The sequence below is a fragment of the Ceratina calcarata genome, unplaced genomic scaffold, assembly GCF_001652005.2.
Source record: "Ceratina calcarata isolate Rehan_Ccalc_2016 unplaced genomic scaffold, ASM165200v1 scaffold54, whole genome shotgun sequence".
In the NCBI taxonomy this organism is placed as follows: domain Eukaryota; kingdom Metazoa; phylum Arthropoda; class Insecta; order Hymenoptera; family Apidae; genus Ceratina; species Ceratina calcarata.
The window spans coordinates 605,885-620,771 of NW_017176565.1; the positions used below are offsets into that span (position 1 = coordinate 605,885).

The 14,887-nt window shown below is 38.5% G+C and overlaps 2 protein-coding genes across 2 annotated transcripts in view; one reads left to right on the forward strand and one right to left on the reverse strand.

Moving 5' to 3' along the window:
- Nucleotides 1–14,887, reverse strand: part of Sfxn2 (sideroflexin 2) — a 63,553-nt gene that overhangs the window by 4,650 nt on the left and 44,016 nt on the right. The gene's annotated exons all lie outside the window — the stretch shown is intronic.
- LOC108628737 (PWWP domain-containing protein 2B) overlaps nt 136–14,887 on the forward strand; it is a 34,488-nt gene continuing 19,736 nt past the window's right edge. Inside the window, exon 1 of the mRNA XM_018030846.2 lies at nt 136–3,340. Within this exon, the coding sequence (XP_017886335.1) occupies nt 3,186–3,340 (155 nt within the window). The 5' untranslated portion in view covers nt 136–3,185. The remainder of the gene's footprint in view (nt 3,341–14,887) is intronic.

Below are 14,887 nucleotides of genomic sequence, written 5' to 3' on the forward strand. Positions count from 1 at the left end.
GTTCTGAACAAAGTTAAAAGTAAAGAGTAATTGATGTTTTTGCTTCGATAAAATTATTACATTGAAGTATATATTAATTGATACGACAGTTATAAATCATTTAATAACGACATGATAAATACTATACAATAACAGATAAGATGCTATGAACATGACGTATGAAATATTTGTTAATTTCTTTAAGGTCACTTTTACCGAAACTGCCTTCTCCATTTTTTACAACAGTAATAATTTGCATGACTTCCATCGATATAAATACAAAACGAAATGTTTCAAAGTGCTATGTAACACTCGAGCTGATCGTATTTCATGTACAATTTAAATGCGTGACTCTTATGTAAAAAAGATACGCAAATTTCAAAATGGATTCATGCATGCACCGCGCATCGTAAATGCAAATGGTTTTTTGTAGCGACATGTCGTTCGAACTTGCAATTTCTTTTACAACATTTCCATAATTCTGTGCCGACATGATAATTACATATTCATGAATATTTACGTCAGTACAAATTAACCAGAGTGATGCTTTCAGAAACTCTTCATTAATTTATACGTCTTACATAATGTATAAAAGTATTCGTGAATATTTGTATTTTTTAAATTTTACTGCTGTTACAACTGATGCATGTCACTAAAGTTTAAAGATGACCTAATGGAAAGGTCTCAGACCTAAGGTCATAGAGTTCATTACCTGAAGTAGTGTCATCCGCAAGGAATTGTCTATGTATATTGAGTGAATATTCAATTAACACAAATCCGCAACTGTAATAACGCGTACGTACAACATCAAAGATTTCCGATTGGCTCGAAACCATATACATACATATGTACGTACGGTATAACTTTGTACCTGGGTTGTACATAATAACAGATACTACCTTTCTCTCGTATCTTCGTACAGACAACTGTACAAGTACGACAATCCTCGCAAAAACGAGACCAGGGGCTAGGATAGTATATAACGTTTTCCCAATTTCGTGTCGGTTTGAAGAACACTTCGAACCTAAACGCTCAATAGGGAACGCGCAATATTCCGAGTTGCGCAATAATATTGACAATGGTAGAGAGCTAATGTCGAAAACATATACGCGTACGTACATACGTATGTAGTGTATGTAGGCGAGTAAAATGGACTTCGTGTACCTATTACGCTGTTATTCAAATTGTTTACCAAACAGCAGCGATAAAATATTGGACGATGCAGATAAAGCTTAAGGAAGTTGTTTCATTGAGCTTTCGACCGTAGTTTTTCTAACAATTAAAACTTGCCACTGACGGACCGTTCCTCACGTTCTATAAGGAGTTCCTTTGTTTTCTGTGTGTTCAATATGAAACAGCAGGTCCCTCCGTTAAAACGAGATGTATCGATCAGAGAAAGTTTAAACTTTAAACAACGGTCGAGGGTCAGTGAACAAAATCAAGTTCACGGGCACTCCTGCGGAATTCCTGAAACGTTCGTGGTGTGATTTTCTTTACTGAACGCGTTGCGCTCGTCCCTGCTTGTCATCTACTTTCTATCCTCCTCTGTATTTCTCTCCCTTCGTGTCTTGTCTCTCTTTCCCTGTGCATTGGTCCGTTTTTGTCTCGGCGACTGTAACGTGACCAGTGCACGAAAAGTTAATGCGACAATTCCAAATTTTTATTGGGTGTTCTTTCTTCAGTTTACGTCGTTATTACAAAAATTAATGTACTACTGGTTAAATTGTACTTTCGCGTGGTAGCGAAAAGTAGACCTCGACCTCCTTTGTTTTGCTTCAATCATATTCTAGCTAAAACTGTTAGGAATCATTTCGTAATATGCGTATACATATAGATTGTACGATGAATTTCGGTGTCTCTTAGGTGAATTTGCTGGGTTTTAGATCTTCACTTGCTCTGCTCCGTTTCTCCACCTACTTCCGGTGTAGATGCCATTAATAGAATTAATAAATCTCATCGGATAGAGATGCATTTCGATTACTATTGAGAATATGTTTTTTATCTCCATCTCTTCTGCTTCAATCGATAATGCTATGATACATGGCACGATATGTTTTTGTATCAAAGTAATAGCATTCATCGAATTTACTTCTGCTGGTATATATCAAGCATGGAATATATTCCCACAAAGAATAGTGGTTCATTCTTTCATGCTTCATCGTGCTTTGGAGAAAGAATGCTATCGAAAAATATCTACGTACATACGGACACATATGTAGTACACATGTGCCATAGTACTGTATCTAGACTGGAATGTACGAGAGACTGCTATACGAAAAACAATGAATTGGCTGAACTCCTGCTGGCTGGACTAGAATAACGAAATGCATTCGAGCAAACAGCGATAGATGTTGCAAGCGAAAAAGATTTCGGTTTTTATACTACCCTTTCTGTACAGCCTGTTCACCATAAGGAAAGGGCGCCATGAAGATTATTTACAGACCTGAAATAAATCCGCCCAGTGACGTGTAATTGTGACAATACGTTTCATTCTCCCTTTCTAAATTTCTTTTTGTACATTCTCAAATACTATATTACAATAAAATAATCAAAACGAAATGGATTAGAAGTTATCTAGATTATGTAGATTATTATCATGTACGTTTGTCTTCTAGGAGGAACGATTTCTTTGAAGAGATCTATGAACTCCACTACAATATTATACTTGTCGAATACCATTTTATTTATCATTATCAGTCAAAGTATTTACAATAATCATTATAATTCCTTTCATTCGATTCAACGAAAAACATAAGACCGTTTGTACATAATATTCTGGTTAGGAAGAAATGAGTTTGGAACAAGTTAACATCTTTATAACATAATTATCCAGAGAAGAAAGTGACATGAAACAATAGATAAAATTTCCCACGTAATACCCAGGGTCTACTGATATCGTGGCATACCGTTGGTCCGACGGGGTGGGAGTCGTTTGAAACGCATGCGTAGGAAGCCGCAAGCTAGCCAGCTGTGCACGGATGTGAAATGCAGTGGTGGCTGCTAGGAAAGCAAGCGAGCGAACGAGCGAGCAAGCAAGCAGCCAGACTGCCCTCCTGTCTCCCCCACCCCTAACATGCCTCGTGGAGCCCATGGCCTCCGTACACACGGAGGAGAGTGAGGCAGCCCCAGCCGCTCCTCACGTCATCCGCTGAGAGAGAGACGACGGGTCTCGACACAGCGAGGAGCAATAATTCTAACGAGCCAAGATGGCGGCGGACACGGTGGCCCTGTCCGCGTTCACGCTCGCCAGGGGCGACAAGATCCTCGTGACCGTCGAGTCCGCGCTACCGGACATCGTCGTCGTGTCCTTTGTCCACGGTGCCAAGTGCTTCCAGGGCGCGTTGCTCGACGCCACCAAGAGGTAAGCGCTTGCCTTGCTACCAAGAGTGCTCCTCTTCGTCCACCCGAGCTCGTCTTCCTTCCCTTCGCTTGTCTCTTTCCGTCGCTTGTTCCACGTCTTTCTCTCGTCCTAAACCCCTACGCCGTCCGACGGAATTCGCATCACGACACGAACTCCGTCGCCCGATCGTCCTGTGTGCCAGCGTCTCGTCTACATCGTCGTTAGATTTTGTTTTGACCGATCGTCGGTCGAAAGATACCCCTAGCAAGCATGTCATGCTGCCGTTGTTGCTCCCGAGCAACAACATTCCGTCGTGAGCGATTGTTTGTTGTGTACATGCATCGTGTTTTATCGTAAATGTATGCACATGCATATGTATAGAGTGTCATGTTTGTCCCTTCTGTGTATCACCGCACATGTCCGTGGACGTGTGCGTGGAAACGTGCCCGATAAGAAGTCAGTGGTTTCCGATGTAAGTTCCGTCGATGAATTTCGAGTTCATGGTAGCGACTTGAGGCTGCCCATGTTCCTGACCGTCGGCGACCGACGGACCGCGTTGGATACGCGCTTGTTGCTTCTCGCGTGGCCCACCGTTGTTGCAATTATCGTATGCAAGAACGACCTTCTGTTTAATCGCTCGGAAGGGGTTGTTAATTTTAAGGGATGTCTAGTAGCATTAACGTTCGAACGAGGGGTTCGAGACTCAGGAGATGGTCGTAAAAATCTTTCTCTGTAACAAACTCGTCTTTCGAGTTTGCCGAACACGTTTCAAATTGCGGTGCTGCGATTTCCTTGTAAAACTTCGTCACTTCCGGTCTGATGGCCCCCCCGATTACACGGCTTCGGAGTGGAAAAAAGAAGTAAATTTTCATGATCTCCAAGATTTCTCGGCCATGAAACGGGGGATGGCTGCCGACGGCTGTTGCCGGTTACGTGCTCTGCATGTCGTAAGTCTTCTCGTAAAGCGGCTTTTGTTCCGCAAACGGAAGTAGTTCGACGATGACTCGTGTTTCGTGACTTACACCATCCCTCGGGGAGGAGTACTTTATGATCGTAAAAGAACCGAGGAACATCTTTCCGTTGTTTTATTAAATTTCTATTTATTCAACTCGAGATAAACTCGTTGGTTTCGTCCTCTTCTTCGTGTTCTTGTCTTGGTTCCTGCTAGGAATTGCCTTTGAACTGTTTACGGAAGTACATCATCATCGTACGATGTGTGATAAGCAGATTTCAAGATAGAAATATCATCTGCGACATCATATTTACAACTTACGATGTTATAGTTATTGATATGATCGAGTAAAGAAGATCTTGTCACGTATATCATGATTCTGATAGAATTTAATAATTCATGTTGTTCTTGATTCTTGGTTTTTGAATATATTTCGAGTCAAATTCTCATAACGCTTTGCCTTCTTGTATCAAAGCGTGACGGTACTAGCGAAAGTAGACATTTATTAAAGTGGGATGAATTAAGCATAGAATAGCAACATTGCAACGTTGCATTTGAGTATAAATCAAATTTGTAATTTAAATCACACGTTATTATCCATTTAATCTGCATTGCAAATTTACGAACTTCCACCTGGTTCGATTTTTTTACCGACTTATAAGAATAAGATCAACGTGCACATGTCGTGTACGAATAATGGGTTTAATAAAAGTAATAATTACAGTAAATGAATCTCATATGCTTGAATTAATACGGGCAAAATGCTGAGAAAGACTATTTTAGAAACATCGATGAACAATAAAGCGTCTAGCAAACATATTCACGTACTTCGAAAATATTATTTATCTCAGTAATTATTCCCAACAACGAGGTTCATCAAGTTTGACAAATACAGGAATTCTGTTCTTGTGGAAGGAGATAAAAACACGCGTGCGCATTGCTGTATTATTGCACTATTTCTCTGTAACTAAAAATAAAGAATAATTTCGTGTTTTCACGTATTTGCATTGAAACAATTTACATATCTCGTCCACGAGCTTACATTGTTATTAAGAAAAGACGTCCAAATAATGAGTCATTTTCATTAACGTTGCCCGTAAAGGCATTGCTGATTTCACTTGATCACAGCGAGAATTTAATGACGTCGAGCAGATTTTAACTTCAGACACATATACGTATCATTCGACATACTAAACTCTCGATTTTGTATCAATGTACTGGTTACACGTTATCAGTTGGATCAACGTGACTGACACTTATATAATCAATCAGAGATTTGATAAAACATTTCACTTCCATTATTCACAATTATCATCGTTTTTAAAAATATAGACACTGTCTATATTAATTTCTCATCAAAGTCAAGTCTTCAGAGAGAGGCAGACCTCGCGTGTTGCTAAACCAACTTTTGAAGCATTCTGTACATAACGGTGTTCCTGTCACGACGAATAATTTTCGGTACGCCGTCGTAGGAAGAAGGGAACGAACGAACGAACGAACGGAGGGGCGAATATTAATATAATTTTCAATCGATCACTGGTCCCTTTCCCCTCCGCTCGGACCGCTATCTCTCTCAGGTACATCTTTCTCGAATTTCGACCTGTTCGTAGCCAACGTGTCTTTCGAAGAGAATTCTTCAAGGAACCGGAAAAATTTGCATTTTTCTGCGAAGCTATGCGAGCTTAATCGATGACCACGCGTGTACGCATTAGCCGGTTTATAATAAAAAGGAACCACGTTATCCGCTCTTTGCATTACATAAGGGGACCATCGTGATACACTAATAACACATTGGTGTATCGTTCTGTCACGAAATTTGCCAATTGCATGCAGAGATCTGGCCTTGAGAGTGATACGTGTATTTTAAATTCCAACCATCAGGAAATAACTTTCTTTAATAGGTGCGTCGCACTGCTTTTAAAACTTGCTATCTGGAGACTGAAATAAATTCTTATATTCGATAACAGTTTACTCTGTAGAAAATATTATTATAAAGATAGAAATAAGCTGCTCCCCAAGTGGTATACGTACAAGAAAAATTAGTAATAAATTCCTGATCGACTGATACTCTGCGCTGTAAAATGAAAACTACGTCTGATAAACAAAAGTGAAGGGGAAGGCGAAGTAAAGATTACATCGTGGCATTAAGTACGAGATAAGCATGCCCGGAAAGCAAAAAGGAGGTATAGGAATAAAGGGAGCCCTTTACAACGCCAGCGACTCGTAAAATGTACGGCTCGAATTTTTCTTCTTTTCGTTTCGTTTCCCGTCGATTATCTTCGACGTGGGCGCAAGCACGACGTTAATTAAAGCAGAATGTTTCAAGCAAACGGCATTGTCCGATTGCGAGCCTATAGGCGACGCGAGGTCTTGTGCAATGTAATTTCTACTTGTGTCGCAATTTTTCGTACGTTTACGAAAACGCAAATGCGGCTACTGCGTGGGTCGCTTGTCTCAGCCGCAAGACCACTGTTTTAGATCTTTCTCAGATTTTTAAGAAGATTCATAGATCTTCGGTCGTCATCCATCGTTCTAAAATCCTGTAATTTCGCCATTGTATACAAATCTCTGTCGTAGAAGTTCACAGCTTCACGCTGGTTATTTTTTACTCGAAGTAGTAATTTATGATAATTATTCCTGCAGATCTCATATGTTCGTGTCTCATCTGTTCCATTCATTCACTTGCGTTCTTTATATGAAAAGCAAACGCAGATTTGCTATTTCATGCAATTCCGTGTAACGCATTTACACACAATTATTATTGTTTCGGTTTTATATTATAGACGAACAATATTTGTTGAGACACGATGATGATTATTTTGTGCTGCGGTTAAAGTCGGATTTTCCCGGTGTGTGGTATCGTAGAATCGGTCGAAATGAAATCGTCGCCGTTCACGAAACTGCGTCAGACTATGGCCATTAACATTTAACACCCGCATCGAATCGTTGCTAGATACGAGCAGAGGCCGTAAATTCGCCGTGTCGATCGATATGTGTCGTGCTGATGTGCTCGAGGGGAAGCTCCGAAATCATCTCCGTCGCTGCTCTGCTACGGAGCTCGCGTATTTCACAGTTCCACTAGCAAATATCGCGTTCAAATCGCTCCTGACATTTTATTAACATATTACTAAGCCAACGGTCTTATGCATTTGCGAAAAAGTTTGACGTGTAGAAAATACAATAAAAAATGCGTGTATCATGCGAAAATACGGATTATGTCTATACGGAGAAACACGTTCAAATAATTCTCGTAGGGTTTTAAGCATCATGAAAAATCCATGTCTCGTAATTACGTTTGTGTCTGAAAATCTCATTTAAAATTATTACATTTGATGGAGAGATTATAATATCCTGTTTTACGAACGCGAACAATTGATTTATGATAAACATCGACGGATTTAGAGATTACTATGATACATCTTTAGAAGTAATTCGCTGGAAGGATGATTTATTTAAATTCTAATCATGCAGGTATTGATCACTCTCGACACGTCCTTTCCCTTTACTGTTTAGCACATACCTAACTGTCTCTGACCCAACAGTGTATTAATATTTATTATTACAGCCGCTGTCGGCTTAATGGGTTCTTTATATTGCGTAATTAATTCCTGGAAACTTACTCGATCGTAAAATATCGTGTTTGTCAAATTAAAACACGCCTAGATCGAAAGCGCTGCGTGTAGCATTAATTGAAGTTGCAGAAATTTAGAATAAAGGATAAAGAACTTTAATTAAACGTACCGAGCCGTATAAACTTTCATGATAATTTCTGTTTTCCGGAAAAATGTACGTAGATAGTAGCTCCATTTATTAGCTTAATAAACATAGAATTTATCTTCTACGAAAAATTGTATGAAGGATATTAAAAGTATTAATTAACAAAATGAGAAGAGTACATTATGAATATTGTACTACAAAGGGATTCCACTTTCTTGGTTGAAATAAAAAACTTCCACTTTTGTCTTTCATTGTGCTCGGCTGAAACAGGGATGAGAAAAATTCTCAACGGTTCCATCTACACGATTCCGACAAAAACGGGTCAGCAGGGATTGACTGAAACAATAGAAAATTCCGATCGCGACCGGGATTGAATTATAGAACCCTCGAACGTGTAATACACCGAAAGAAAGACACGAGAGAGCATCGAGCCTCTTAATTAGCCGCGCTTGTGCACCTTTTATGCTACGTAGTTCACAAAGTTGCTATAACGGAGTTCGAACTTGCGAGTGAAAGTGAAACGCGCGCTTAATTACATTATAACGAGCCAAGTACACGGCACGGATTCTTCCACTTTGTCTTCTCGAGCTTAATGGAGCCTTCTCGTGTCGGCCAATCGGAATCCGCACTTTTATAACCGTCCATCGATTTCGATGAAATTTCGCGATAGCATTGTTGCGTTCAATCACGAATTTTTAACGGGTTACGACACTGCGCTTTTGTTCTTCCGTTACGGGGTCAAAATTAATGGCGTCGAATAAAATCCCGTGATACAGGTCTATACGATTTTGCCCATTGTCACGCGACGTTTGAAAAATTCCTGATAGTTTCCTGCTTTCATATTTCCTATTATAAAAGATTGCACAATGGCCTTAAGGTCGTATGAGCTGTAACATTTCCGCCAAAAGTAATAAAAAGCTGTGTCTCTAATATTTGAAACAATGAACTTTTAGAAAAAATAATAATTACAGAGGAGTAAGGTTTATAAAATTGTTCGACCTGTTTTTCTCAGTCATAAGGAATTTTTAACGCACATTTCTAATATTCTAATACACAGTTTTAGTATTTTTTATTAAGCTGTACGTGACTTGCAACTGCCTACATTGTCACGTGTCCTATAATTCTTACTTCTTATTGTATATCTTAAATAATATCCTCGAAATTGACAGTATTTCAACTTTAAAGTATTTTTAAATCATGTATTAAGAATTATACAAAATTACAAAATTCTGTCATTCGACATAAGAATTGAAGATGTAACAACTTTTTTAATAGTATCGCAAAATTTGTAAAATTTTGTACAGTGTTTAATGTAATATCTAGTGACCTGAAATTTCAATGCTCTGCCATTGTGTTTTTACTCCAATTCACGGTATATTATACTATGCATAGGTAATGAAGAAACTCGGATTCGAGATTCGAAATGGACATTAAAGAATACAAAACTATAACTATTCTTCTTTGTAACACACAAGACTGACGTTAGAGAATGTAATTAAAAAATTGCTTTCGAACTTTTCATGCTCGGCGGAATCGGGGATTGAGCGAACTTTTATTATTGGAAGCAGACTTCATAAAGGCGAAGTTCGTTGAAAATAAAGAAAAGAAAAACACGCTGGTCTTTATCGAATTCCCGTTGCGCAGGATCTCGCCATAAAGCCGTCTCTTGATTCAGACGATAAAAAGGAACGCGTAGGTAGCTTCCTGTCGGGCATGTCAGACCACGTTTATCTGCAAATTATAGATAAAAGTTTTGTCCTCGAAGATTGTTGCTGTTAGCTGCTGTTATTGCGGATCAAAGATACGTTATATCCGAGATGAGTTGCGATTCTTCTACGATTTTCCTTCAAGCGTTTACGCACTATCTACGGCATGCTGCGAGGATACCATATTTCGTCGATTACTTATTCATTTGCATAACGATCGTCTTGTCTCGTGCCTCGTAGACCCGTAATAAATTCATAAATCAAAACAGAATTCCATAAAACGGAATGGATGAGCAAGAGGGATCGTCCCGCAGCTAAATTACGTAACCATTGTCCGATCTTCGTCCGTTGATAAAATATAGAATATAAAGAAAAAAAGAGAAAGGCAACAAAGGAGCAGACTTAATTAGAATTAAATGTTAACACGTTGTAAACAGAAGGAATGGTTTCATAGTTTATTTCAAAATTCATGTTATAAATATGCTTGTACAACTCGAATTGTTTATGATGTTTTCTCTACCGCCGCTACTTCCTTGATGTTTGATTTAGATTAGATTTTTTGGCAGGATGCCAAGCTCTTCAATTTACGAGTATAACAATCAACCGAACTAAGGATTGTTAACAATATTTAATAATATTTATTGTTTTAATATCAGAGCTAAGCATTTTCTATTTGTATTTCTAACTACCCTCGTAAATCATGATGCTTTATTTTTGACAATGAACGATGGAGATATTTTTAGCAGGAGTATTCATCGAAGCGCAATAACTTCAATAATATATGTACGGGCATAAAATAACTATCCAAGTAGTTTAGCTATGTTTCTTCTCTTCTGGGAATATTATTATTATCCGTCTAGAGGCTGTGCGTTATGAATACGCGAAGTGGATCAGGTTTATTAAATAATGATGTACCATAAGTTTAGGAGAATCGAGTACGGTGAATTAAATTTAATAGCGGGTGGTAGCGTGGGAAACGAACTTCGGGATTCACTTGAACTTGAGCTGCGGAATACGAAGCAAGTTTCAACCTTTGGAAACCATAAGTAACATCCGAAGGAGCAAATGTGGTTTCTATCAATTTCAGTTTCTAAACTCGTGTAACGTTGAATTTCAATCGAGTATGGGAAAACATGCACGTGGCATAGAAAATATGGAATACAGACGAGAAATGTTCATTCGTATCTTCTTGATTGCGTACGGTTAATCTATTTAATAAAATGTGTTAATGAACGCCTAGTTTCGATTTTCTGTTCGAAAATTATCTATCATATTTTGTCTACTATTTTGGATTAAATTAAAAATGGGATAGTTTGATTGGAAATAATTTGTATCTCAGGGATATTTATAATAAACATATTGCAATTGTGTTAGAGAATATTATTGATAATTTGCAACATTTGATTTGCTATCTAGTAAACTGTTTTATTTTAATTGGGCTTTGCAGAAGAATTGGGCTGGTTTCGCGTTTACGTAAGCAGTGGTTCATGTGGTGTAATACTATCATTTTGGAGCTTGATTTACGGTTGCCCTAATGACTCCTGTTGCAAATTGTCCATTCTAGCAGTTTGTCAGGGGAAAGCAATATTCAGTATTGTCACCGACAGTCGGACGTAGCTTGTGCGTTACACGGCTTTATCCTCCATGTACCGAGTGTACAAAACAGATATTTATGGTATTTGAGAAAATTTATTTTCGTGGGAACTGCTGTCTACGAATAGTTTCATGATTCAATTTTGTGCATTTATACAAAAAATTAGTTGTGCACAAAATATAAAGAATGTATTTAATGTGCAAAAATATGCACTTTTGAAAAGTAAATCTCAATTTGAATTTCAATTTTTAATCTTTTGATAGAACTTTGCTAACGTGTGATGATTAGTAAGAAAGTTAAAATTACTGAATTTTGTTTTATTTCGATCAAGTCTGAAGAATATCATACTTGAATACGTTAATTCTGAAAATAGTTCCAACGTCTCCGAACGCTAAGGCTACAAAGTTTCTCCTATTTCGATAGCCAGAGTGCAAAAGAAACCTCCACTTATTTTAAATCCCCATTGAAATAGGGTGAAACAACGGGAGCCCGAGCTAAGTGACTGGAAATAATTTCCGTATTGAATCGGGAGGAATGAAATTTAAACAAAGGACGAAATTGATCGTGATCGATCGAATGCGTCTGAAAGCGGCGTTAAAAAGATCGAGCCCGCTTTCCCGTGGTATTATATTTAAACAGCTCCGATTCAACGGTGGCCTGATTCAATTTGGATCCTATAAATACTATTTCATTGTAGTCCCATCGTTCTCCACGTCACTGCCACTGCTCTTGTTATCAAAAACGATTAAAATCTCGAAACTGCTGCTTATAAACATTTGCAACGCGGCAAATAAATATGAAGACGTCTGTCCATTGAGTCTCAATGGAAAACTTACATAAGATTTTCAAGATTTTAGGTAAAAGTTAGGTACACGGCGTAGATTTTTCGATTGAATGATCTCGATTTTTTAAAAAAACAAAAAATACGTTCGGTCGGACGTTACCCGATGTGACGCAGCGCGTTGAAAGCTATCGCGTCGTGAATTAACGAACTCATGAATTTTTATGGTGTGTAAAACGGTACGGTGCGCGTTTGCGGTTCTCGCTGGGACTTGTCAATGGCCGACGCAGCAAACGGATGAAATAAATTTTTGCTATCCGTGGTGGTCATGCGGGCTTTAAATATATAGCTATGTACGTGGTCGAGGCCGTATATCATACATAAGGCACTGCCTACGTGTACGTGGTGTCTTGCAAGAAATCAAGGAAAATGTTAATTGCAAAAAGTTTTTGCAACCTTGCTAGATATGCTTTCGATAAAAGTTGTAGTTGTGGTTGTCAGATACAAGAAAGGTCGTATGCAATGTCCTTCTAACTCCACTCGTTAAAGAGTAATTGGCGATAAACGAAATTATTAATCGATTAGTTCTGAAGTATTCGAGATAGAAGAAAATTGTATACGACCTTCTCGCAGATTGCACAACGAAGCATTTTTCGATATTTTGAGGAAAAAAATTTTTTCAAGATTTTATCAAGGGATACAATTTCATATAGAAATTGTAGCTTTAGTCAGCTACAAAAAGAGTCGTATGCAATTTTCTCGTAGGTCCAGCGGTTTAAGCGTATTTGAGAAAAAACGAAATTTTTTGCCAAAAGTTTGCTATTTCGGCGATGGGAAGGTCGGATTTTGTCAGTACCCATAAAATGCCGGTTAATCATACTTAACTCGTTAAATATTGCAATTAGAAGAAACATTCATAGTATCTTTCTTGTAGAGGACGTCAGTGCCTATAGCTTCTGTTTAAAATATGTTTCGCTAGCGTCAATAATTAATTAATAAATAGAATAGTTCGAATTGCATTGAAAAAAGAAGAATAATAAAGTCCAACCGATTCCCACGGTTGAGAATTCTTTTTCCCCACCGCGGCAACATTTTAAACTTGTTCCTCACCACACGTTGTTGTGATATTCGCACCTTACGTGTACGCGTGACACAATCGTTTGCGTGTTCAGCCGCTGAAAAGTCTGAGTTCAACTAGCTTTTGCACCTAACGTATATACATACACAGTAAAGAATAATTATATCCCTTGACTGTGAAATATATTCCAGAGTAATCCATAAATTACAGATTTTCTTTTAAAATATGAAAAATCTCGCGTTACTAAAATATTTCACGTTTCCCCGATCCAACCTTCGTCGTAATTAATTAATACCAGCTATTTCTGCTTAATAAAACTCGTTCACTCGTAAATACATCCACGTTTCATTTAAAGTTGGTAGATTTTCGCATTACACCGGACATTATTTTATATAATACCGTATTAAAAGTTTGCTCCCGTTACTTTAATCGGGTTGTCCGAGTAGAAAATAAAATAGCCGAGCAGGAATTTCACGTCCCTTTCAGGTCACGGGACTCAGCGTACAATTTGTGCGACACTTAACATACAATACGTTCCTCCGTATCACTATCGCGCGTATGTTATTAACGCTCTTCCCTTTCTTGTCTACCCTTCAATCCGGTTTCTCTCTTTTCTACGCGGAGGGAAAACGCTTATTACCAGCGGTAATTCATGACATTTCGACGAACTTGCACTCGTGGACGGCGATGGACTTTCAAGAAAACGTTCGGACGATGTATCGCGACCGTTTTATTCTATTGTTAAAAACTTTTCCTCGATGCCCGTGTCTCACTCGCGGAAAAAGTTTTTCCGCAACTTCGTATTGCAGGCCGTGTTCCCCTTTTTTTCGCTCGGCAATATCGCCGTCGCGTGGACGGCGGTCACGTCGAAGTTTATAGAAACGGGAAACTTGGATTGTCCCCATCGATTAAATGACCCTGCGTCGTTTTAAGATCGTTTACAGATGCGTATCCACTTGTATCCTCGTGTCGTATAAATATTGGACACTACAATTGCGTATCGTCATCGTATACATTAAAAAACGTTATAGAAATGAATTGGGATTCGTTAAAATGTAAGACTGCATTGATTCAATAAGCTTCGTCAAACATATGTGATAATGTGCACAATAATGCAAGGCTTGTGCATTCATGGTTGATGAAAAATGAAAGAAGACGAATCCCAGATGTTTCTTGACACGTTTATTAAAATCTTGAACGATGCTATTGCTAAAACTGCGGCTGTAATTGCGCGATGCAATGTATTCGCGATAAAGGGAGAGAGAAAGTCGTCGGATTGCCTAACTTTTCGTCAGAAAGCCTGTCCCGAGCGATGGCAACCGCGCGGCAGGATCAAAACCGAGGAAAATTGATTGGACAGCAGTGAAAACATTGTTCAAAGTGGACGTTTAATAGAAGCAGTCATCGGTGGACTTGGCACCGAGAATTCTTTTTATAAAAACAAGTTCGGAGCTGTATGTAAAAATATGCGGAGAACCGATGAGAATAATTTAACAAGCGGAACGCCGGGAGTGATCGGTTAATTTTAACCGGTGAGAATTGAGAAAAATATCTCTATCGACTGAAAATTCACGATGGGCTAATTTTGACCTGTGAAAAATGGGACGGATCACGGGCAAGCGAAAATTAACTCGACGCAGTATTTTCAAGCGTCCAATTTTACTTTAAGGATGTATTGGCTACACAGTCAATCCCAAAAGTTTATGTATTTTAGAAACATCTCGGAAAAATTGAAAATTT